The sequence below is a fragment of the Mustela erminea genome, chromosome 6 (assembly GCF_009829155.1).
Source record: "Mustela erminea isolate mMusErm1 chromosome 6, mMusErm1.Pri, whole genome shotgun sequence".
NCBI classification, from domain to species: domain Eukaryota; kingdom Metazoa; phylum Chordata; class Mammalia; order Carnivora; family Mustelidae; genus Mustela; species Mustela erminea.
The window spans coordinates 40291150-40318369 of NC_045619.1; the positions used below are offsets into that span (position 1 = coordinate 40291150).

Consider the following 27220-nt stretch of genomic DNA (forward strand, 5'->3'; position numbering starts at 1 on the left):
AAGATTCACTGGTATCTCATAAGTCTGTAGCTCTGCTGGTTTAATGAATTCTGAGTTTTATCCAAAAATGAAATGCTATGCTAGTGATTTCTCCTGAATACCTGGATCAAGCAGATCTTCCAAAGTGATTTATTCCAAATGATTACTTCCATGGCATAAATGGAAACTCATAATAGCATGAGAATTAATTGTGTCTTTTTAATATCAGTGCTTTGAATAAAGCTACCGAAGCCAAATATATTAATTTTCCATTTCACAGAATCATACCATAATAGAGTCAAAACAAACTTTTGAAGTCATTTAAGCAATTCAATTCAGGTGACGAAATTGAAGTGCAAAGAAGTAACTTAACCAAGGTCAAAGAACCTGTGAGGGAAAGGTGCTCAAGAGAGAAACTGCATAGACTGCATGTGTAAACTAAACAGGAAACATATTTAAGACGGTGCAATTCTTCCATCATAGTCCCACCCGTGACCTGGAATAGTAATGACAGTAATAATAATAACAACATGTAATATTAAAGCTAGCTTTTACTATGTGTTTACTCTGTCCTGGGATTATCTAATTTCATTCTGGTTTTTTTTTTTTTCTTTTAAAGATTTTATTTACTTATTTGAGAGAGAAAGAAAGCACAACCAGGGGAAGTAGCAGAGAAAGAGGAAAAAGCAGATTCCCCATTGAGCAGGGAGCCCAACAGAGGGCTCAATTCCAGGACCCTGAGATCATGCGTGACCTGAGCTGAGGGCAGATGTTTGACCAACTGAGCCACCCAGGTGCCCCTTATCTAATTTTATTCTTAAAGCAAAGTGTTGAAGTAAGTTTAATTATGAAAAGTAATTTCATCAGAGCCATACAGATGAAACACAAGAGAGCTAATCCAACACCTAGGCAGACTCTAATATCTGTTGTGCTAAATGCTATGTGATATGGGCTTGCCATACTTCTCAAAAGCATGTAGTGCTTCTTTAGTCACACAAGATAACTTGAAAAAAATAACATTTGATATTTAATCATGTTTTGAAGATACCCACTTATTCTGTACAATCAGCTTATAAAATTTATTTATAATTGTTGAAACTGAAATTTCATCTACTTACTGTGAACTGATAATAAGTGTTAGTGGAGACACTAAGAAATCATAAATTTTTGTTAAGATCAAGTCTGCTTTAAGGCCAAACCTATTACTATATTTAATCGGCATCAATTAAGATTTGTCAAGCAAAAAATCTCAGTGGAACTTCCAAGGTGTCAGAAATTATAATATAGCTTTCAAAAAGCTTCCATAGAAACAATAGTAGAAAAGCAAAGCCTTTCCGATTGACTGCTTTATTTAACATTACAACCCCCCATGACAATGAAACTATAACTGTTACTTTCAAATATAATAAGGGAGTATATGTGTGGGTACGTAATACATGTATACATATCTCTAACCTTAGACTCATATACATACATATCAGTAAGTACCTTAATTTTTCCATTAAGATAATAAGCATGTGACAATTTTATAGGAGGGAAAAAAAATAAAACAATTTTTCAGAATCCATAGAGTTTGGCCTCTTAAAAGTCCTTTAAAAAATAATGATGAGACTTTACTGTGGTTACATGCCCAAAATATTGCCCAAAATACTATCAATGTCAAAACTTAAATGAAGGTGAGATGCCTAAATTATAACCATAACCGCTATTTCTGCTTCTGTACCTTTGCTTGCTAACCCATGAGGAGATGGAAAATTACCAGCAAACTTTCTATAGGCACTCTGTAACCACACAACCCCCGCCCAGAATCGAACCTAGCAGAGTGGCCGCTCCCAGACCCCCACCGGCTCTGGGCCGAGAGATAACAACCATCTGGCGCCAGAGAAACCCCCACCCAGAATTGGACATGACAAAGTGACTGCTCCAGGACCCCCCACCCAGCTTTGGGTATGGGAGATAACCATCTGGCACCCCGCGGCTTGACAGGGAGACCCTGGCCAATCCTGAGGTGACACATACCCTAGCAGTGCCAACCAAGCAGTTTGAAGAACAACAGCCCTTTGACCTAACCAATAATCTGTTCCCAGCCTTTTCCCGCTCTGTAGCGCACCAGTCACATTATAGAGTTGCTGTTTGATTTTCCCACGGTATGTAGTGATTTGTTACGAGATACTATGATGTATGCTAAGTCCCTGCCTCCCCAAAAATAGAGTATGAAAAGTGCTGTGATCCTGAGCTCAGGACCTCTTAGCGTCACCGGCAATGAGTGCGCGGAGGTCCGGGTTCGAACTCGTAATAAACGACCCTTGCTGTTTGGCTTGGACTCTGGACTCTGGTGGTCGTCTTTGGGGGATCTCGGAATTTGGGCACAACAAAGGCATTTATTTATGCATGCTATTTTGATTGAACAATAAAGGAGCACAGTATCCCTTAATCAACAAATATGGAAGTTATATGAATAAAGAAAAGAAAAATATGCTGGTACTTATTTGTGTTTTGAATTTCTGCTGTGACTGTCTATAAGCTTTTGTGATCAAGATACATTATTTGTTAGGTTTTTCCCTAGTAACCGACTTTCACAAATAAAGCAATTATACTAGGTGTTAAAGTACTCCAGAGTTTTTATTATATCCAAAAATTAATAAATTGTATTTGACTTTGATTAACCCTCAAAATTTAAGAAGATGAGTTAATTCTTACTATCGTAAGTCAAAAGTAGTCCTTAAGGGTATTATTTACTTTCAGTTATGATGGCATTTACCAATAAAGATTAGCAAAGGAATGATTTCAATGATATCATGGAATGAAAGGAATGAATTTTACTCATCTCTAACAATTCCTTCCTAGTGCTTGTAAGTATTGATTCAGTACATGTGGCATGATAGAGCTTTGTAGAGAATGGTTGGCCCAATGGATATCGAAAATATGAGTGAATGGAGAAGCTTATTTTACTAGTCTGTATTTCAGTTACGTACTTGTTCATCCATTCATTTCCTTTTCTTACCCTCCATACCAGCACTGCCCCGGTTCAAGCTATCACTATCACTTACTTACCTGCTTGACAGCAAGAATGGCTGTCCAAATTTCTCACCTTCAAACACTTCAATAGATGGTAACTAGAGAATTCTCTTTAAAAGGAAAACATCATCACTCCCATACTTAAGACTCTTCAACAGATTCCCATTTTAATAAGAAAGAAAGCATTCTAACTCTTAAACAGGGCCTAAAAGTCCCTCAGTAGTCTGGTCAGTAATTCTCTCTCTAACCTGGTTCTATGTGTTGTAACTTTGCTCACTGTACCAATCCCATAAAGGCACTAGTCCATTTTCTATCTCAAGGCTCTTCTGGAATAGTCCTCTCTCAATACTTGAGTTGATCATTATTCCTTGGAGCTCCCTTTAAATGTTGCTATCTGGGGAAGGCCTTTCCTGACTATGAACCTCTAGGAGGTTCCCTGGTACCCTTGTTTTCCATGGGCACCTAGGCCTGTTGCTTTTATAACCTAACTATTTTGGCATACATATTCAGCTATGTCAGCGATCACAACTGTTTATTTCCTGCTCTCCCATAAGACTAAAAGCTTAATGGATACAAAGATTATATCTGTTTTGTTTATCATTGTATACCCGGGATGCTGAACAAATTACGGCAAGTAGTAGGCGATCAACAATCATTTGTAAGTAATATTATTATTATTCATTGAATATAACTGTGTTTGCCTAACATTCCTAAAACAGTATTCACTCTTGATAGCAATTTACTACATGTTTTGTTTAACTGTATTGGCATATCACAAGGAAAAATTTTATTCTATGTTTGTACACAAAGGTAGTGACTTAAAAAACAATAGTATATTTTGAAAAATAAAAGTAAAATTTTCCATTACTTTACTTTTCATATATAGTTATATGGATATATTTCTATATAGTTAAAGTTATACAGAGATCTATTCACATCTCTGTGGCAGTTGACTGTGAGCCCTTGAGTAAGGACTTTTTTGGAAATCTTTATATTTTGAGATATAATAGAGTGGCTAGTATATACTAGGTGTTCAAGGAACATTTGTGCATGAATAAATAAATTATATTATAGACTACTATTATTTATCATGCCTGGTTGATAAACATGATGCACAAATAGAAAATAGAAAGTTACATTCATTATGTGAATTTTTCATAGTTTGGCCTGCCTGTGTTGCCCCACTCCAAATATATATTGTAAGATTATATGTTACAAATTTATCTAAAATAAATATATAAAATTCTCAAAAGCCAAATCTCAATATGATTTCAGACTGTAAGTTTATAGCTTGTACAATCACCTTAATAACCAATGGAAAACAACATAATTAGTCCAAGAGACTTTATTTTCTCCATGTTACATCAATGGTCAATATAGTAAAAATCAGTTTGTGTTCACTGAATTGAATATGAAGTTTTAATATTACATAAACCTAATCTAAATATCCTATATACATTTATAATTCCTGTTTCTGTGCATTTTAAATCTTGTAAAAATATTTTTAAATCTTTCTTGACAAATTTGAATATTAAGTGTTATTATCTTGCTTATTTTATGTGTCTCTCCCACATACAGCAGAGGAGTTCCTTTTTTCCAGTTCCAGTAGGTATACAAGGGTACCTGTTGGCTACAATAAAAAGAATCCTTCCAGAAAGTTTTACTTCAGTGACTTATACTGCATTAAAGAAAGGATTAAGCCTTTTAAAATCCCTTCTGGACCTATTTACGACATGAAGATTTAGAACATAAGCTGCTTTATTATAGCTCTAAGATAAGCTTTAAATATGCAGTAATTTTCCATGTGGCATATAAATCAACTCCCCCACATGGAAAGTTGCTAAATTCTTAACAGAAGTAGCCCCTAGAGAACTAGTTTTTCCTTCAATTTAAGTATATCTCACTTTATATAATTTTTTCCCTAAAATTTAAATTCAAGTGTTTAAAAAATTACATTTTTAAAATCAAAATTCAAATAAGCCCCTTTTGTGTCATAAGGCATCATCATGGCCACTTGGATTGAAAAAAAACAAACAACCCTACCGTTGATCAGAAAAGACTGAACTTAAATAAATTAAGGCACCAAAGTATACTACAAATTTGGATTGAAGCACAGTATTTCCAGAAAGATATCACAAGGGGACCTCATCCAGCTTAAGGGTCAAGGAGGCATATTTAGTCCAACTCTTATAAGGTTTCAAAAAGTTTTTATGTTGAAAATTTTAAGGAGATATAACCATAACACAAAAAGAACTTCTAGAGAATTAGAAGTAGTTCAGGGTAGCTGAAATATACAACATGACAAAAAAGCAGAGAATAAGGTCTAAAGCAGTGTCTAGCTAGTAAGTGGCATCCAATAAATATTTGCTGAATGAACAAAGCTGGTGAAGAAAGATTATGTCATGTTAAGAAGTTTGCATTTCATCCTAAGGGCAATGGGACATCTGTATATATATGGTGTTGACAACAGCTTTGGTTTCAGAATGATATAAAGTGGTGTAGGATGAAAGGCAGGAAGGCTTTAGGAGTTTGTGGTCATAGTTCAGGGGAGAGATGAGAGATGGTGTTAGGAGGATCAGAGAAAAGGGAACAGATCCGAGAGATATTTAACAGGTAGAATCAAAAGAGCTTAGTGATTTAGTGAATGAAGAGAAGAGGATTTATGAATGACATCTAGATTTATGGCTATATAGAAGAATGGAGCTACCGTTTACTGAGGCAAGTAACACTGAAGGCAAAGCAGGCTAAGAGGGAAGATGACAAGTTCAAATTTGGAGATGTTGAGTTTAGTGTGACAAACAGACATCCAAAGATAACCAAAGACAGCTCTCTCTGGGGCAGCTAGATTTACAGATCTGTAACTTAAAAGAGGAGCCAGGCCTGGAGAGATATATTTGACAGTTATCAACACATAAATGATAATTATAGCTAGAGGATTAGATGAGTTTGTACAGACTTTTAGAGAGGATGAAGAGACTCACCGTGTACCAAATCTTTTTTTTTTTCCCTTAAATTTTTTATTTTTTATAAACATATATTTTTATCCCCAGGGGTACAGGTCTGTGAATCGCCAGGTTTACACACTTCACAGCACTGACCAAAGCACATACCCTCCCCAATGTCCATAACCGTGTACCAAATCTTAAAGGAAGTCAATTGAGGACTGGGTTTTTAAGAAGTACCAACATTTAACAAACGGACACAAAGGAGTGAACCTACAAAAGAAACTTTGAAAGAGATTTCAAAGAATCCGGAGAAAAACTAAGAGTGTGAAGAGATGAATGTGTCGGGTAGGATAGTAGGACATCAATATCAAATGCTATTTACACGTCAAATACGATAAGAATTTTAAAATGTTGTACTGGATTTTGTGTCCTGTAAGTCATTATGGATCCTGGAGAGAACAGTTTGGGTTTGATAGTAGGATAAGCCATATTCCAGAGGTCTGAAGTGTGACTGTTGGAGACATTAAAAGATTCCATAAAATGGTCGCAGGATTCACTTGGAAATGGGAAAGTACATGATAGGGCATTCAGGGTTTAGAAAAGCTTTTTTTTTTTTTTTTTTTTTTTTGGTATGTTGGTCAAGAGTTAGGACATGAATAAGTAGAACCTATGCAAAGAAAAAAAATGACATGACATGAATACAAAGCATCTCTTCAGTGGGAAACTAAGGAAGGTATGGTGGTAAATAAGATTATTTTATTATTATTTTTTAAGATTTTATTTATTCATTTGAAAGACAGAGACAAAGAAAGCACACAAGCAGGCAGGGAGAGACAGAGGGAGAGGGTGAAGCAGACTCCCCACTGAGCCAGCCAAGAGCCTGATGCAGAGCTCGATCCCAGGATCTGGAGATAGTGACCTGAGCCAAAGGTAGAGACTTAACCATCTGAGCCACCCAGATGCCCCTATTATTATTGAGAACTGATGAAGCATAGTAATAATGAAAAGCAGACTTTCGGTCCTTTTCTTACTGCTTTTAACATTTCTGTAAGATATGTACCTGTCTATTGCCTCCATCCAAATGATATTTTCCTCATACCTATTACTTGATATTTCACCATATAGATTATTTTATTTTTGTTTACAGATCTAGATTTTCAGACTCCTTACAGGGTGTGTTTTGCTTGAAGTCAGATATAAATGCATTAAGCAACCTCCCCAACCCCACTTTTACCAAATCAAAGAGAAAATTGTGTGCATAGAGGCAAATTCCTTAAGGTTAACTAAAAAATTATTGATAAGGAAATCTATTATTCTTAATTTCTGGCATTTTGACTGCATTAAGGCCTACTTATTCATTATAAAAGGCAGTGCTACTAAGTAAAAGCAGCTTCACACCAATAAATAAAATAAAATGGGTATTTATTATATTGAATGAAAAAATGGCAGTATTTCTAAATATACCTTTGGGAGGATGGTCTGGACCATTCAGTGCTCCCTGGATAGCGGCCTGGGCAGCAGAATTCTGGGCCTTCAGCATTTCAATGGTTTCTCTTAGTTCTATAAGTTCAGACTCCTGTGAAACAAACAGAATTTAGAAGTTTTAATGCCTAGAGAGAAAAGTAAAATGTCCTTGTTCATAATTCACCATCATACGGGTTTCATTTTATGTAGTACTAATGTCTGGGGAGATTTGGATGCCTGACTGACCTTGTCAAGTCATATCTAACAACTTCTTATTTATCTAAATGTAAAGGAGAATTTTAGAAAAATGTCTCAGTTATTCTCATATAAATGTGATCTGAATAGTCTTTATTCCTTTCAAAGGGTAGTATCTAAAGCTGACCAGTGCAACATAAAGCAAGACATCACACTGCACATTTGATACCACACTTATTAATACCACCATGATTAGATCAGAGAGTAGTGAGCAGAATTGCATAGGTGCCTCACATGGCATTTACTGTCTGCTGGAAACCCTGAATTCTTGTTGAATGAATAACTTCAGATTTTGTCTCCTTTATACTGCCCTTGGGGAACTGATTCTTTATATTCAAGTATAAAAGCAGGAACTCATCCCTACCTTGCCTTAACTACACGTCATCTTATTAAATTCTTCTGGGCAAATCAAGGTCATCTTAGATTCTGATACTTTTCATCCAGTAATATTCCCAGTATGGAGACCCAATTTTACCAAGCCAAAGCAACACGGGAATTTTTTTTTTTTAAGTGAATAGAAGTACATGCAATCTACAGCCCTTAAATGATACCAATTTATTAAAAAAAAAAAAAAAAAAGGTAGCCTACACATCAAATTGTTATGAAACATCTCTTTTCTTATTGAACTCAAGGTAACTTTAAGATGTGTCCCAATGAACATAGACATGATTTTTCACAGTTATCTAAGTGAATTGTCAGAAACGACTATAAGGAAGAATGAAGAAGATAGGATATGTGCCTCTCCAAAAAAGGAAGCAGAATATTGTTTCAGCATGGGCAGCATTTCCCTGAGGAGCTCAAAAACAAGGGGCAGTGGTGAAAACTCTAAAAATTAGAATTGTTGTCAGCCCCTTAGAAGGAGAATCCCTAGGGAATGTAAATTGTCATTCACGATTTTCTGTAGCATCTTTGGCAGAAATTCAAAGAATCAGGCTCAGTTTCTTCACTCTATAATAAATAGCTTATTCCTAGTCTCCATCTCCCAGAATATATTAAAAAGGTAAGATCACCACAATTGCTTTTGGAGGAAACATCTTCAGATGTAAGAACATCCAGAGACTAGTCTAACCCTAGACACTTGAAAAAAAAAAAAAAACTAAAAAACTAAAAAACCCAAAAAACATAAAATAGGCAATGCTAAATGAAATGATAGCCAAGTTTGGAATAGATACCTAGTATGTCCTATAACTATTTTCACTGGATATCTGACATATTTCTAATAGAGGATAGATAATTAAAATAATAATAAACCTTCTTACAGACTTCTAATAGTTTATAAGTCAAAGAATCTCATAATGAGCGATCGGTAGCCACCTCCCAGATTCACAGCTGGATCTTCAAATATTTGACTGTAATTTAATTTGCATATATTCATCAAAAAGGAAAAATAACATGTTTGTGGAAAATTTCCACTGCCATAATACAAAATTCAGACCCAATTCATCATAATTTCTCACTCTCTCCAAGTTCTATCTATAATTTTGTCCCTTGCTCAATCAGTAATAGGTAAGTTTTCCAAAATTTAATGTATTTTCCATTTAAAATAAATCTCCCAATAGTAAAATGTTTACAGAAATTCATTCTACCTTTACCAGAAAACTTCACAAAAGGAGTTCTATAGTGCATACTTAATGAATCACATAATTTAAATAGTAATTTTACAACATATAGACTAGAATACACATTAAATTTTAATGAAAATCAGATTTTCATCCTTGAATTTAAAATCAAGAGTGCTTGTACTATGGATTAAAAAAATCTGCTGAAAAATGTGGCCTTAGGTTGAAAGAATAAAAATGGAATGAGATCTCATGCAAAGGTCTAAAAAATACAGCTTAATTTTATGAGTAAGCTGACTTATTTCAATGTCTAAACTTTAATCTTTTTTAGAGAAATCTCTCCTCAAAACTGTTTTTAAAAAGATTAGAAGTGGAATGCTCAGGGAATATTGCTTTTTCAGAAAACTGCATTTAATATGAGATAGAAGAATGATCACTTTTAAAATTATCTTTTTTTTTAAGATTTTATTTATTTATATGACAGAGATCACAAGTAGGCAGAGAGAGAGAGAGAGAGGAGGAAGCAGGCTCCCTGCTGAGCAGAGAGCCCAATGCAGGGGCTAGATCCCAGGACCCTGAGATCATGATCTGAGCCAAAGGCAGCGGCTTAACCCACTGAGCCACCCAGGCACCCCCTAAAATTAAGTATTTTCTTTAAAAAGATTATTTATTTATTTGAGAAAGAGCGGACACAAGTGGCAGGGGGAGGGGCAGAGGAAGAGGGAGAAGCAGACTGCCCGCTGGACAGGGAGTCCGATGTGGGGCTCGATCCCCAGACCCTGGGGATCATGACCTGGGTCAAAGGCAGAACCTCAATTAACTGAGCCACCCAGGTGCCCCTAAAATTAAGTAGCTTTAAAAACACAACCGCTATTAAGAGGCTAGTCGTTATACAGCATGGCACAATAGACCCAAAGGCAGAATAACTAGGTAACAGGTACATTCATTATGTAAATTGGGAAAATCATATGTATGAAAAAATTAGGTTAGCCAAATTCATATTAGTAGTTCTTCAGGGAAACTTGATAAGTATAAGTAAGGGCTTATAAGATATTCCAGTGACTTTCATTAAAAAGATAGTTAAATTTAACACTGATAATCTCTCCAAACCTGAACTAGGTGTCTCTTCATATCTGCAAAAATCCTTCCTTCTTCCTTATTTCAGTTAATGAGATCCACCTTCCACATCACTCCAACTATCACTCTATCCCTTTCACTGAGTTTTCCCGTATGATCTCTCCCTTTAAGTATTTTTCTCACCATTAAAGGCCTGGTGAAATATCTTCATACGCTTGAAACCTCTTAGCTTTCCTTTCAGGTAAAAATGTCCCTTCTCTGCACTTTCAGACCATTTAATGCATTCAGCTTATTTAGTTGTTGTAGACTTTGTCTTTTCACTGATATTTATGATCTCGGTAAACTTTGGGATGATTTTGTTCAAATGTTCTAGTCTATGTTAAACAGGTGTTTCTCTCCTTCAAAGAATAATGTAAAGCTTCAATTCTACATATGTTTTAACAATGGGGTGTTTGATCACCTACAGTGCCATATCGAAACATCAGTGACGTTATTATTCATTCTAAACAGAAAGTCTGGATATGGCTAAGTCAGTGAAATCGTTTTCTTCGGATGGCAACAAAGTCAGGTTTCCCTTTCTCTCTTCCAGGAGTAAGTATGTAAAGATTAATAAAAGCACTTTAAAATGGAAACTTGGCTGAGACTTAGAAATTGTTTTATAATAGTTTGTTTCTAGTCTTCTTTTCTTTCTTCTTCATAATTACAGTTGGTGGTTCACATTTATTTTTAAGCTATGTATCTTTTTTAAAAAATATTTTTATTTATTTTAGAGAGAGAACCCAAGCAGGATCCCAAACAGGCTGTGAGCTGAGCACAGGGCCCCAGGCGGGGCTAGATATCACAACCCTAAGATCACTATCTTGAGATCACGACCTAAGCTAAAACCAAGAGTCAGACCCTCAACTGATTGTGCCACCCAGGGTATCCCTTAATTTATATTTTTCTAAGATGACTATAATGCTTAGAAATTACAATGCTGCTTCCAAGTACAATTATGAAAGCCTCTTTTTCTGAGGGTGGGTGCCTGGTGTGGAGTAGATCAGAAATATAATAAGAAGCAAGTTCTAGAAATAGCCAAATATAAAATCCTTTGACACTCTGAAATATTTTCATTTAGTCTCTTTATTTTGAAGAGGACCAAATAAAAGATACTTCAGTTTTGAGACTCTTTATTCAACTTTCAGAAGAAAAACCTGGAAAACGTATATGCCATCAAGATATAGGCTTAATGCCTCTTCCAATTCAGTAGTTATATACTGCATATACAGTATATACATTATATACTAAAGAGAAGACAGGACCTAGGATGATTCTATACAGGATCTTGGGAATAGATGATCAGATTATACTTTGTTGGTATTTTTCCACTTTTCAAAAGTGGGAACTAAACTGAAATTTCATTCACCTATAATAAGCTCTTCAAGATAACAATGCCCCAGACATCTGCTTTTTCCAAGACAGTTTCTCGTGTAAAACAAGCTGGATGGAGTCAGTATCTTTTCTAACTGCTTTGTACATGTCTCTGAGGCTAACCGAGTTATCAAGGTCAGACTTAGAACGCTTCAAATGAGGTGATCAAATACTTTGTCATAATACTAGCCCTAACCTAGTGGCTCTTCCAACCTAATTTCCTAACTGCATCTGACCTCCTTCCAAATTTCTTCTGGACACAGGCCTTGCTGAAAATCTTACAAGCTTGGCTCAACCAATTTGACATTCTAGGCAAGACTTAAAAATTTGCTCTAAACCTGCTTTTGCTTCCTTACACTGGCACTTAGTTAATCTTACACTATCTAGCTGTAGCTTCTTTGAACATGTCCTACTCTCCATGCCTATGTATGTGCCTTGAAAGCTTGTAAATTTTTCTACTGAAAGAACCCAACCAGCCCTGACTCTAACAAAATGTTCTAAGTTCCCCAAATTCCAGTAGCGCAAGTAACTTGATTCCATGAATAACATGGATTCAAGTTATCCTTTGCTCTAAAAGGCTAGTGAACATATTTTCTGACTCTAGTGATACATATTTTTTAAAGATTTTATTATTTATCTGACAGAGATAGATCACAGTATGCAGAGAGTGAGGGGGAAGCATGCTGAGCAGAGAGTCCAATGAGGTGCTCGATCCCAGGACCCTAAGGATCATGACTGAGCCGAAGACAGAAGTTTTAACCCACTGAGCTACCCAGGCAACCCTCTAGCGATACATTTTTAAAAACACTTCTACATGACAAATATTTTAACCTGAAATGGGAAGAGTTAATGTAAAGACCCAATTCAATGAAATTTTTAGCTAGTTTCACATTATCTATTTTCAGATAATTGGCTTTGCATTTTCTCATTTTTAATGCTTAAGCGTCTATTCATCTAGTCGCCAAAAAAGTAGCTTCACAGAGGTAAGTGTGAGCAAACCCCAGACTTCACAGTTGGCATGAGGATCAATATCTGAGCTCTAACACTTCTACAAAAAGATATCCCTCTGTTGTCTCTGACATTCCTGTTAATTAATTATTTTGAGAGAGAGCGAGAGCGAGAGAGAGAGAGAGGCAGAGAGAGCATCTTAAGCAGGCTTCACGCCCAGCAGGGAGCTGGATCTCAGTATCACAACCCTGAGATCATGACCTGAGCTGAAATCAAGAGTCAGACATTTAATCAACTGAGCCACCCACGTGCCCCTGTGTTCTGACATTCTAAAAAGACTAACCAAGTACACCTCAATGTATGTTCTAATGGCCTCTGGCACAACTGCTACAGGGAAATAATTTGAAAGTCTTCAAATTATCAGTGAGTATAACCTTAGTAAGTTCGCTGGAATTTAGCAGTAGTTCTGAAAAAAATTCATTCATAAAAATACAGACTTGTAAAATTCTTGCCATTTTGATGACTTGCATTACAGCCTTTGTCATCTGGTATTCTATAACAAAATAATGTGCTGAACAAAAATTGAATGGCTTCTTTTTTCAGTTCTGACAAGGATGGTACAAAGGTCGTACCACTCCAGATGCAGAGAAAAAAGTTATTTTTATCACATATAATAGATATCTCAGGCCATTAAATCTTAATTCTCTCAAAGAGTCTTGATGGAGAAGTGCTAAGAAAGGGACAAGGACCATAAATCCAGGCAAAATTCTTCTTTTTTTCTTAAGATTTTATTTATTTATTTGACAGAGATCACAAGAAGGCAGAGAGGCAGGCAGAGAGAGAGGGGAAAGCAGGCTCCCCGCTGAGCAGAGAGCCCGATGTGGGACTTGATCCCAGAACCCTGAGCTCATGATCTGAACTGAAGGCAGAGGCTTAACCTACTGAGCCACCCAGGCACCCCTCCAGGCAAAATTCTTGATCAGACTATGTAAGTGTCGCCATCTGTTGAACCTTAGGTTAGGTATAGGGCAATACTTAAAGACAATTTCTCTGTCCAGCTAACAAGGATTCATGACAAGTATCTCAATTTTTCCTACTTATAAACTTACTATTATGTAGCATGTAGCCTTCCAGTCGCTACTGAGGATGCTATTAAACTGTCCGGGAAATCCTGATGAACTGATCTTCATTAACTAACTTTTATCATGTTAGTTTAGAGTCAAAAGCCTTGGAATAGCTCCTTGTTTTCAAGGACCAAATTCCCTAGACATCTTTCTAGCCTTAGTTTCACATTTTCCTTCTCCAAGTCCCTTAATGTCTCCCTTAATGTCCCTCCTTGCTGCTCATGCTCACTGTGCCCCTTCTTCTACATGTAGTCCCCCGTTTTCCTGGAATTCTTCTTCTTCATCCTCCTAGAGCCCAAAGGGCCCTCTCTGTACCGCATCTACTCCCATCTCCCACCCATGACGTCTTCCACCCCTATTCCTACTTCCAACTGTGCCATCTTCGCTTCTGGAACCAAAGTCAAGATGCAGTGGTCCCCTGGGAGCCCACTCAGGACACTATATTATTATATTTCCAATGGCACCCCAAATTTTCTGCCTCCTGAGCAATTCATACATGTCTTTTCCTTCTCACCAGGCTATAAATGTATAAAAGCAGTGCTCTGGTAAGAGAACCAGGATTCCAGATATGGCACCTGGGAACAAGGAAAGATTTTAAGACACTATTCAAGGAAGTGGACTTGGTCTACAAAATCAAGCTAAAATTTTGATACAGCTTTCAGGCTATTGATGCCCTATGATTGTTGAAAATCATACTTTGAAGCCAGAAGAAGTCTGGTCACTTGGATTTGAGTCCCAGCTTCATTTACATTTAAGTATGTAGCCAAGAACATGTAACCATCTTGGCTTTTGTTGCTTCCTGTGTTAGCATCCCACCTTGCCTCCCAACAACCTCACTCTCAACATTCTCAGTGGTGCTGATCCTCACCTGGAATCCTGTATTTATAATCCTAACCTGTCACCTATTAGAAAATAAACTCTATTTTATATTATAACCAGTTACAAACTAGGATGTAAACAGCATGTGTGTGTATGTGTATATAAATAAAATGCATACATATATTATATGTAGTATATGTTACCTACATATATGTATTTCATTGCTGAATTCTCACTAGCTAGACCCGTCTCTCATACACAGTAAAATTCAACATAGCTTTGGTGAATGATTAAATGGACAAATGAGCCTTGGAACTCGAAGAACAGAGTTTCAAAACCTCTGCTCTATATGCACTAATCTTTTTCCCAGGATTGTTGGATCACCAGAGAGCAATATACCCTTTTATCTCAGCTCCCCAAAGAAATGACTTGACTGAAATATGATTAAATGTTATGCCCTCAGCTTTTAGAGAAATGTCTATTTGAACAGCAGTTTTGCCTTTTGTTATTCCATGACCCCAATTTAAGAAACTTTACAATAAATTTGTCCTTGAATTCAGTGCCAAAAAGTTTTTCACTTCGATCTAAATTATGCTCTTCTGGTCAGAAAATGAGAACAGACGGGCTAAGCAATCTCCCTTTGTGCCTTAGACTCCTTGACATTCAACTCCTTTCAGTGCTTTGTGGTACCGATTACACAGGCTCAGGCATCTTATTATATACATTCCTCTGCTTGTTTGCACTAGATTCTGCTATGGAATTGTGCCATTTCATATTGCAATTAATTTTATGATTCCCAAAGCCACCTTGGAAGTACGCAAGTTATAAATCTCAGATTAGTAAAATAAACTACTTACTAATGTTGTTGTATGTGTACGGCTTGGATTGAGACATGCAATCACTTTATTTTCAGTTAAAAAATGGCAAGGCAATTTCAGACACCATGATATCTTCTGAGAAAATTTTATAGTCTTGGCAATGTTCCTTTATGGTTAATGTGCACACAGTTATAAAATTCCGTGTATTATGCAGATACATTTAAAAACACTCAGGCATTATTCAGAGGCATTACAAATTAACAAATGCATCATAGTTTTTCAATATCTATGAGAAGTTTAACTTATAAATACAAAAGAATCGAAGGAAATATGGGATGGTAAAAAATGCTAATTTTGATTTCTTGAAGACACTGAGACTTGAATACTAACCATGATTTTTAGCAAGACACTGGCATATGATCAATGATGAATTTGGTTTAACCTACATTATTTTTTTAAGGGAAAAAAGGAGGGAAATGTAAAGAAAGGTAATATTTTTTTTGGACTATCCACTGTATGTGGCCTTAGATCGTATCTTGTTTATTGCTCAGAGTGATTCTGCAAGGTAGTTATTATAAACCTGACTTCTGAAATGATGACCGTGAGGGTCCGCAAAAGAAGATTCGACAGCTCTTAAGAGGTTCTCCGAGATTCATACTCAAGCTTCCCTGGGCTCCAACAATCATATTCTTCCCCACTTGGCTGCCCTAAATGACCTCGTCATCCTGTTTGCTGAGCTCTTAGGTTACATAGTGAAGTGGTAAACTGGACGGCTTCTCTCCCCTTCAAAAAAAGATGAAGATAAAATTCCTGTGCCCCAGAGGCATTTGTCACCTTCCCTTACAGAACAGGTTTGACAGGGATGCACAGTATTCTCTTCCATGGGCAGGGGAAAATCTCTGAAATAGGAGAATGAAGATAAGGGCGAATAAAACAGAGCTTGCTAATTACACCAGGCTAGTACAGGAATATTTAGTTTTCTCCTGAGTTTAATTGGTCTGTTCATTCAGGTGTTTTTTTTTTTTTTTAACTTAAAAAAGTGTTAAACTGACAAAATGGTAACATATACTAGTTCTCTAAAGCTAATGACATACTTTACAGAACTGAAGACAAAACTGAAGCCATTTCTCAGGACAGAAATAGGTACTGATTCTGAAAATATCCAAAGCCTTCTTGATTTTGGATCTCTTTGGAAATTAGAAGAAAACTATGGACGTCTGCTCATATTATGCCCATATGCAGTTTTTACAAATGTTTCCGTATAGTTTTAGAGACTTCATCTGTCTCTTACACTGATCCAAGGTCTCAGGTCAGGGTTACCAAAATAATGGCTGAGAGGTAAGTTACTGGTCCTCCCATGGAAAGTGTCCATTTTCTTTCCTGGCAACATGAACCTTTTTGATATGTTTGCCTCATGAACTAAATTCTCCTGTTTCTTTCTTTTTAGAATTCCTTCCCCCCTTCCATAAAACCCTTTGGGTTTATTTTAAGATTTTTGATATGAGTTAACTTTACTTTTCAAAGACAGCAATCCCAGATGCCAACTAACCCACATTACTCCAAAAGGACACAAATTTTCATTTAGCATTCTGTATTTCTAAACTTCAGCTCAGGATCAGTGTTTCAGCCTCTTGTCCCACAGATGCTGTAACGTGAGCCTCTTCCTTTACAGAGTCCTCACCTCTCCTCCAGACTTTCTCCACAGCCATCTCTGTCTATAGCCATCATCTGTATCTGGGCTTACAGACCACGTGTTTGTGAAAATTCTTATCGGAGTGCAATTCTTGCCAACTGTATAACAAGTTGTTCCTAGAATATTCTAACTCTTCTTCTATACAACTGTTTCTCTTCCTAAACATTGGTATTCTTTTAATAGGTCCAACCGGGAGTAAAATAATAGAATGCCTGGGAAGAACTTCGTGCGTGTGGGCCCGTGTGTGTGTGTGTGTGCATGTGATATGTGAGCTCTGCTATGGGTTAAACTGAATCATATGTCTTTAAAACTTAAAATTTGAAAAGAAAAAGTATTATCTTGTCATTTTCCAGTTTAGGGTGTAATGTATCCTCTGCCACATTATGTTTAAGGAGCTGCCCCTCATGCATTGTTTAAACATTCTCTGCATCTTGCTGTCTTATTTCAAGCCCCCTGTGGCAATTCTTGGACATACCTTCTGTTCTGCTGTCATGGTTAGACTCTGCAGCCGGCCAGTCATATTCCCTAAACTCTTCTCAAAAGCTGCTACGAGGTGAGCCTGGGAACAAAAATGGAAGGAACATGTTTTGAATGTCAGAACCTTATGTGGACGGATGACAACTCTTGATTTTATAAAATGCTTAATTTCAGGTATTCTAACTCTTTAAATACCAAGACCATCATGGTTAGCTTTCAATGACGACTCTCCTTCACTGTAAATCTTTGTTTATGTCATTTCTAAACTTCAGTTTAAATTCAGCGCTTCCATCTCTTGACATTTAATGTGAGTTCAACTTCTGAAAAGGGATGGTATTTTGCAAATAACACCACCTTCTGACTTGCATATCACAGAGGATTTGACACCCAAAATACTGAATAAAGTTCGGAGTTGCCAAGTTTGTAGACTTAAAGCTCAAGAGGAGACCACTGCCACCGTCAATGGACAAATGTTTCTCATTTTTATACGTGCATGATGACCTTTGGAGATACTGTTAGCTCCTTCATTGTCATGATCTTCTTTTTCAAGTGTCAGACATCTGCTGACAGCTAACACACGATCTTTCCTCTTTTTGTGTGTACAAAGAATGGAATCAGAAAGAGTTGTCTTCACTTTCCAAACTCCTTTCAATAAGAGGGCTTTTATTTCTACTTTATTCCCTTCAACTAAGGAAGTATGGGGAGGCCAGCTAGAGATGATATTCAGTCACGTTTTATTTAAGTTTTCATGGATTTGGGGTTTTATTTTAAATCTCAGGGAATTATACATATTGAGGTATAAGACACTAACTCTTAAGATTAAGAAGTATTTGACAATCTTACAACTCTTGAATAGGCCAGTGTCTGTTGGCATGCCATTATCCAACAGCTTCACTCACAGAATATTAAGCATGGAAAGGTGCTTCAATCTTTCACTGTTGCTGGAGGAGACCTACAGGTGCCTTTTTAAAAATTTTTTATTTATACATTTTAATTAACATATAATGTATTATTTGCTTCAGGGTACACATCTGCGAATCATCAGTCTTACACAATTCACAGCATCCACCATAGCACATACCCTCCCCAATGTCCATCACCCAACCACCCTCTTCCTACCCCTCGCACTCCCCAAAAACCCTCAGTTTGTTTTCTGAGATTGAGAGTCTCTTATGGTTTGTTTCCCTCCCCAGTCCCATCCTGTCTTACCTTAGACTGATTGAATTTTATTATGCCCTCACAAAGATACAATGATAGAACATTTTACACCTTACATCTGTAAAAAACTATACGTGTCAAGGGTGGGGAAATTTGGCAATCCTTGGCAACAGATTAATTTTTTAAGAGAAGGGAGTAAAAGGACTTATTAAAATACATCACCTTATTACTCTAGTAGAGCTGAAAAGCTGAGGTAACTATTATCAGACAGATGCCAGAAGTCCCAAGAATTAGGGCACTAGAAATTTATTCCATTAGTTGTAACAGCTAGAAGTTTATTCCACTACTGATAACAGCAAGAATTTTATTCCATTATTGGTAACAGCTAGAATGTACAAGTCTCTTTCATTAGTATCACATATAAAGGCGTCTTTGTTCCTAGCTCTGAGCTTATCTTGTGCTCCCTTTCTTTTCCTGACACAGCAATATAAAGATCATTTGTGAAGAATACTTCAATTAATCTTCAGTCCACCAGTACAACTCTTTATTCTTTTTCCACTCTCTCTTGTCTCCATCTCCCCACCCCCTATCCCACCAACTGGCTGGCTCTCTCTCTCTCTCTCTCTCAATCTCATACACACACACACATGCACATAACCTTGAGAATTATACTCCAAGGCTAGTTAGCAGATTTATTAGGATAAATAACACTCTTTTAAAAAAAAAAAAAAGAACAGTATCTCGTAGTTGAAAATGTTTCCAACAACAAGGAATATCCTTACATCAGACTTACTATATCAGAGATTAGCATAAGGTTATGTTCCATTTTCTCTCATACAAAAACTTTTTTATTGTAAAAAAAATTTAAGTGAACAAAACCATATTAAACCATATTAACCATATTAAAAGTGAACAAAATGAAAACGCACAGCTCACTGGTTTCTCAAGTGAACATTCATACACTCACCAGCCACGTCAAGAAGATTGTAGAAGTTCTCCCTTACCTTTCCGCTGTCTTCCCCTCTCCCCGCCCCAAAGATAACCACTATTATTGTAACACTTATGATAATTATTTTCTTCCTTCTCTTTATAGTTATACAACTAAGCTTGCATCTCTAAACACCATGTTTTAGCTTGTCTATTTTTAAAACTATCAGAGTGGAATCATATGCCACAATTTTTTTGTGACTGTTTTCCTTTTCTTAACATTGTGTTTCTGAGATTCAAACATGTGGTATGTCACAGGGGTTAGATTTTTGCTGGAATGCATTGCTTTATGTGATTTATAATATATTTGTCCATGATTGACCATTTGTGCTGATTTCCATTTAGGTTATTAACAATAATCCTGCTGTGACTATACAATGGGTTACTAACTCCTAAAATAAAATCTCTCACTTTCGTTTAGAATAGAGAAAATTCTGGCTGGAAATCATTGTTAATATGTACTAAAAGAAATGCAAGATTCTACTCAATATTGTAATTTTAATTCTTTATTATTATGCAACTTTATTATCAGATATGTAAACTTGAATGTATAAACTCAGAAGGAAATTTACTTTTACCTTCTATGCATATTTTCTCAGTTAAACAGGAGTTAAAATATGAAAAAGAAAATAGGAATGTGAATATGCTGAATAAATATACTGCTTGTATTTTGTAGCTATTAGTTAATACAAAACATTCACTATGACAATGTCAGTTTTTAATTTTTGGAACATTGCTGTTCATTAATTACTCATACGAAAATGTATAAGTAGTTACCAAAGAACATTTTAAGTCACATTATTCTCCATGAAAAATATGTTGTGAGTATGTTAGTGCAATACTGCTTTAAATTTAAAGGTTTAAATTTAAATTTAAACCTAAGGCCTTGGCTTAGGTTATCAGATTAACTTTTTTACTTTGAAGGTAATACAGGTTAAATTTCTCACCAGTTGGATTAATGGAAAGGGAGTCCAAGAGACCAATAACAGAAACCATTCTTACCAGTGATGATCTTTGTCAACTCAGTGGAAGGAAAATGGAAAGTAAAACCAATTGACTATAGGGCAATAGATCTTACCTGAAAAACTTAATAAAACAATGACTTTTTTTTTTAAATTGTGGATTTTTATGGGGGCTATTGATCATGGTTTACTTGCTGCTGACTTTTTCATTACCAGCTGCATAATTTTCAAGCCAGAGCAAAATTATATCAATATGATACAATCCCTGACTTGTATTAGGTAAAGTTTGTCAAGGGAATAAAATAGACACAGATGCATATTAGTTAAGGGAAGGTATTTCTGGTACATACTGTCTTTAGTTTTAGAATCCCATAATATAATCTGAATCTTTACATAAAGAGAATTATTGTGCTGCTAAACGGTAAGATGGAAAATTACGAAAAGTGTCTGCATTGTACTCACTCACCCAGAATTTAGTGACAGTCCATCAACCAAAAAAGATATACATAGGTTTATATGGAGATGTATATAAATGTGACTTTACATTTGAAAATCAATAGATGTACTGAAAATGATTCTGAAATTATTATAAATAAGGTTTTGCATTTCTTTTACACATCATAAAATCGTTCCTTCAGTGTTTGTCATTGTTAAAACGTACAAAATTGTTTTCTGTAAAAGGAGATGCAGAAAAGCAAGAGTAACTGCCAGAATACATAAAAATATTAAATAGAGCAAAAAATAGGACACAGTCCTAAACAAAATAATACCTGAGAGATTTTTGGCTAAAAGACATATGTGCTGAAAGAAGGAAAAAAAAAAAAAAAGTACCCTTTGTTTTGTGACATATTCATTCAGTGGTATCTTTGAAAAATGGAAATAATAATGTCCTGGTACCCATTTCTAAATATATAAGAGCTGAGGTTCATAAACAAAATATATTAGAACATAAACTAATGCTCCCCATCGGACTTGGCTGTAGGGAGGGGCAGGTGAGAGGCCAGAGGACCCCTGGCCCCTGCATGATGTGACCATATGTTCACAGATGCTTGCTGGGGCGCTCCTCTTTTCTTCCTGTTCATAGGTGGGGTACTGATTCAGGGAAGGTTGGACAGCAGTCTGCCAACATACCCTCTCTCCTTTCTAAAAACATCCTAGTAGAAAGGGCTTTACAGAGAGTCCTCCAGGGGCTTTCTGAAGCTCTAATGAGAGAACTTCAAAAGTGGATGGGAAGACTCAGTGCACATTCTACTGAATGAAGGCTTACTTTACCAGTCAAATGAGGAGTGAGTTGGTTGGACACCTTTCTAATTTACCACTGTTCCTTTTTTTTCTTTTTTTTAAAGGTCTATTTATTTATTATAGAGGGAGAGAGAGAGAGAAAAAAAAAGCAGGGAGAGAGGAAAAGAGAGTCTCAAGCAGAATCCACCCTGAGCACAGAGCCCAACATAGGGCTTGATCTCACGACCCTGAGATCATGACCTGAGCCAAAACCAAGAGTCAGATGCTTAACTGATTGCCCTACCCAGGCACACCTGCTGCTGCTCCTTTTAACAAAGTGGGGAAGAAGCATTTTAGTAGAGAAGCAGGTAAGTTTCAAATGTAAAAATTAAAACATGGGTCATTGTGTGGACTCTTTATAAAAAGATTATTGCCTGGACCAAACACAGATCAACTAAGAGATCAATTAAAAAAAAACCCAAATTAAGAAAAATCATTTTAGTCCTGATAAAGTGATTAAATATTGAGTAAAAAATGAATATCTAGATATTTAAATAATCATTAAATTTCAAAAAATAACAATTAATTAAAATCTTATCTCAGGGCACCTGGGTGGCTCAGTCAGTTAGGCGTATGCCTTTGACTCAGGTCATGATCCCAAGGTCCCGGGATGAAGCCTGGCGTAGGGCTCCCCGCTCAGCGGGTAAACTACTTCTCCCTCTGCTTGCCACTTCCCTTGCTTGTGTTTGCTCGCTCTCTCTCTCAAATAATAAATAAAATCTTTAAAAAATCATGGCTCCTTTGCTACTTCACTTCTATACAATAATGCTCATTGTAGTGATCTTATTCAACCAGAAACTAAAAGGTTTACTCTTTTACTCTTTTAGTCTAAATAAAGCTTTTGTCTAAAGGTTTTACTATTTTAGTCTAAATAAACTAAAAAAAATACAAGGTTTATCTTTACTTCCAATAGGATTACAAGGTTAAAAATAATTTTTGGCTTATATTAAAAAGTTCTATACAGATAATTTCATTCAGTCTGTATTATGATTAATTTCTGTATATGTATAATATATATATGTATAATATATGTATATATAATATGTATATGTATAACATATGTATAATATAAGCATATATTACACACATCAACAGATATTAGCAAATATCTGAATTTGTTACTATGAATATCTAAACATATTCTCTGAATGAAATTTAAATGCAGTATTTTTTAGAACTATTTTTTAGAAAAAATAAAATATTAACAAAAAAATTCTATGATGATTTATATGCTCTGAGATCTAAAGTGACATTGTAAACCAAATGGTAAAGAAAGTAAGTTCATAATGATTTACAGTGAATAGGTAACTTGTGAGTAATTTGAATTTCTAAATGTATAAAGATTATATGTGTAAAAATACAAATTGACATAGACATACAAGACCACTGAGTAGAAAACCATGATAGAAATTTATCATGGTTTGTTTTATCCAATGACATATGAAGGGATATTTTGGTTGTTTGTGATTTTGTAAAAAATAAAGTTGCTATATATAGTTTTTTTCTGTGGTTCTTAGGTGATTTCAGAGTATTTATAAAATGTATTATGAAGTGAAAAAAAAAAGCATGCAATATAGGATATAATTTAGGTTCCCATCCATGTGCAAAAAGCACTACTAAGGGTAACATAGATGTGGCGAGGGGAAGCTGGAGACATTTGGGCATTTTCTCTAAGACCAGCACTTTTTAAACAAAATTGTCTATTTGACACTACTTCCTCTAATTCTGTATTCATTCCTTTTTCCATTATTGTTCCTTGAGGAGACATTGTAGATGCTTTTTTCCTAATAGTCCCCTTTCTCCATGATGTTACAATACCATAGATGTGTGGGATACCTGTTTATGTACTCTATGAGTAATTGCTTTATGGATAAAAGGTATAAGATTTTTCACCAAAAAAAAACAAAACAAAAACAAAACAATAAAACAATTTTCACCCTCTAGTGGTCCTACCAATGCTCTGCAGAGAGTATCTGAGGTAAGGTCATGAAAACACATCAGTAAAAATCAGTGTGGTCTGTATGACTGGAGCACAAGTGATAGGTAGCCAATGACTGACACCTTTAAAATATTTTTTCTCCCTTTCCAAACAATGGCACAGAGTCAAATTTCAGGACTGCTCCCTTATGAAAATTTGGTTGCTCCTGTGTGTGTGTGTGTGTGTGTGTGTGTGTGTGTGTGTGTACGTGCGCATGTACGTGTTAGCCTTTGCAAGTGTGTACTACATATCTGTATTCATGGCTATAAAAACAGATCAATGTTGAAAGGAAATACAAGAAACTAACAATTGAACATTACACGGCCATAAAAAAGGAGGAGATTGTGCCTTTTGAGACAACATAAATGGACCTTAAGTTATTATGCTAAGTGAAACACAAATGAGAGAAAAGAGAAAAGCAAATGGCGTATGGTTCCACTTTTATATGAAATCTGAAAAAAAAAAAAAATGAACAAGCAAAAAGTAGAACCAGAACTAAAAATACAGAGAATGAACTGATGGGGGCAGAGGGGAAGCAGGTGGACAAATAGGTGAAGGGGAGAGGGAGACACAGGCCTCAGTTCATGGAATGAGTAAATCATGGGAACAGAAAACAGAGCATAAGCGATACAGTTAATGATATTGTAATAGTGATGTAATGGAAAAGATGGTCACCAGTTCTTGCAGTGAACGTAGCATAATGTACAAATTTGTCATATCACTAAGCTGCACACCTGACACCAATGTCACATCATGTGTCAACTATTACCCCCACCCCAACCCAACAACTATATTTAGGAAGGGTATCTGAGGGAAAAACAAATATTCAAAAGTGACTTACATTTGCTGAAAGTTGAGATGTGAGGGTAGCAACTTTTTCTTGTGAGGCAACCAGTTCTCGCCGCAGTTTGTGGATTTGCTGAGTGTAATTTAAAAAGATCAGTTCAATAAGCTAGATTTTTCCTTAAAACTAAGAATTCAATCCAAGAAAGTAAATACTGTATTTCGCTCATGCAACCTCTTAATTAGTGTATCAGTACTAATTCCTGAAAAACCAAAGAAATGTGAACACTAGCTAAATATATAGTAACAGTTGAATTCCATGTGTCAGGAGAGGTAAGTGACTATGTTCAAGGTTAGGACTCAAATGTGCGAATTAAAGGATGCTTGCTTGCTCCATGGTTCCACTTGCCTGGCTCTAGAATCAGCTGACTTTCTCTGTTGATTTTTCTAGTTCTGGGAATTAGTGGTAATAAAGCTCAGGCAGTAAAATATTTTCTTTTTAAAAACTAAATATACACGTACACATTTCTTCTAGGTCCTCATTTAGCAAAAAGTACTGAATATTCTAGCATAGTGTTTAGCATGGAGTTTTAGCAAAAACAAAATTCAGTTTTTTTGATGCATGCTTATTTTAATTTTCTGTAGTTTGGCAACTTCCAGAAGCTGTAGACTATCCTGGAGTCACTGAAAGTTGGCTTATTTCCAGATATATTGAGTCCATATTTGAAAATAATTTTATTAGGTAGCGTTTCAATGACTAACACTCAGAGAAACCTTCCCAAATCTTTATTATAATTACTGTTATTCATTGAGTTACTATTAATTCAGAGAAGAAATGCTTTATAGATTACCTACAGTTTAAAACTGAGGGGGAATTTAGTAATACTGTTCAAATAATTAGATAAGCCAACAAAACAAATATGCTAGTTGCCTTCCTCTTTAGCTAAGTTCACAGTGGAATAAAATTGAACCAAATAAAAGCAATATTTCATATCGCATTTAAATGGTTAATATAAGCACTTTCTGCAAATAAATCTGCATGCCTCCTGTTGCTGAGACATGTGAACACAGATTAGTAAGGGTAAAGCATCGACTACCATCTGAGGCTAAGTCTATAAGTACTCTTCCGGTCTCAAAGGTTCTTAGTTACTTAGATGCCAAACATTGCACTCTAATTCTTCTCATTTCTGCAAAAAGAAGTCTCTGTTGCCGTGGGTGGACTTTTGGGATACTGTTTCAGTTTGAAAGAGCATTCCTGACATAGTTCATTAACTGTCTTTTTTTCTTCCCCCCTCTTTTGTGGAAAAGAAATGGTAGTCAACATTGAGGAACTCAAAGAAAGTTGTGGACTTTAAGCTGGAAGCAGAGACTGTGGACACTTACATAATTTCACCAAATGTGAATCCATTTTGTTCCTGGTTTTTTTAAAAGGAGATACACTAGCCCCAAATAGGACTTGACTTATATTTGAATGATGACCACATATAGTCCCAGAAAACAGACCATCTATTTTATCTTAAACCAATACAAATCCAAAGAGCCTTTCTCAAATTAATAGTATCTATTATAAGATCCTTTACAATGTGATCTTGGAAACCTTTTAATAATGTAAACTATTTTTAAAAAACCATGACCCATTAAGGGGAGGAATGATACAAGGCAAGGTCAGAGAAGTACTAATCAGGCAAATAGGCAACATTTGAATACCTCAGTAACCATATTATAACCAAATTAGAAGTGTTGTCCTGTCCATGGAAATAAAATAATCTAGGGTTTTTTTTTTCCCTAAACATATTCACTTTTTTGTATAGCAATTATAAAGATCAAATTGCTATAATCAATACTATTTTGATATTTTTAAACACAGCACAAATTTTACATAAAGCAAAGTAAGGCAAGGAGTTCCTTTGCAAAAGCTACTACCAAGACACTGATATTCTCTGTGGTCTGATTGCCTCAGTGTAAGCCAATCAAATAGTCATTACCACACCCTGAATAAAGGCCTAATTAAAGTCCTGCTCTCCTTGGGTAGGACAATTATTTCACAAAGGGAAATAAAAAGAATATTCTCTCCAGGTTGCAATCTGATTCGTACATGATTGCGACAAAGTATTTGTGAAATGTGTGTGATTAGTTCTATATACCACACTAGACATAAAGTGGCTATTAGAGAAGCAAAATTCTGGCATGAAACAGATGGGCTGGGATGCTGGTAGCTTCTATTGTGGAGGTCTGGTGCCTAAGATTCAACAGTTTCATTAATCCTATGCAGTTAATCTCACAGGCGCTGGGGAAAGGAGACTACAATAAACGTGCAAGACCACACATTCATTCATTCAGCAGATTCAATGAGTGCTTAGTACTACAGGCAATTTGTTAGTTGTTGATCTCAAACTCCATTCTAGAACGTGAGAGGAGGGCTTGCTTTTAAAAACTTCCTTTCATTTTCTTTATGAGGAAATACCAAAGACCATTTAACAACTAG

The 27220-nt window shown here is 35.8% G+C and overlaps 1 protein-coding gene across 3 annotated transcripts in view; it reads right to left on the bottom strand.

The window, feature by feature from the left end:
- The window catches only part of NAV3 (neuron navigator 3), a 383583-nt gene that overhangs the window by 40030 nt on the left and 316333 nt on the right, over positions 1–27220 (bottom strand). For all 3 annotated transcript variants that reach the window (XM_032346929.1, XM_032346928.1, XM_032346927.1), the window contains 3 exons: positions 24794–24871; positions 17585–17668; positions 7407–7518 (listed from right to left, as the gene is read on the bottom strand). In XM_032346929.1, coding sequence (XP_032202820.1) covers positions 7407–7518; positions 17585–17668; positions 24794–24871 — 274 coding nt within the window. The remainder of the gene's footprint in view (positions 1–7406; positions 7519–17584; positions 17669–24793; positions 24872–27220) is intronic.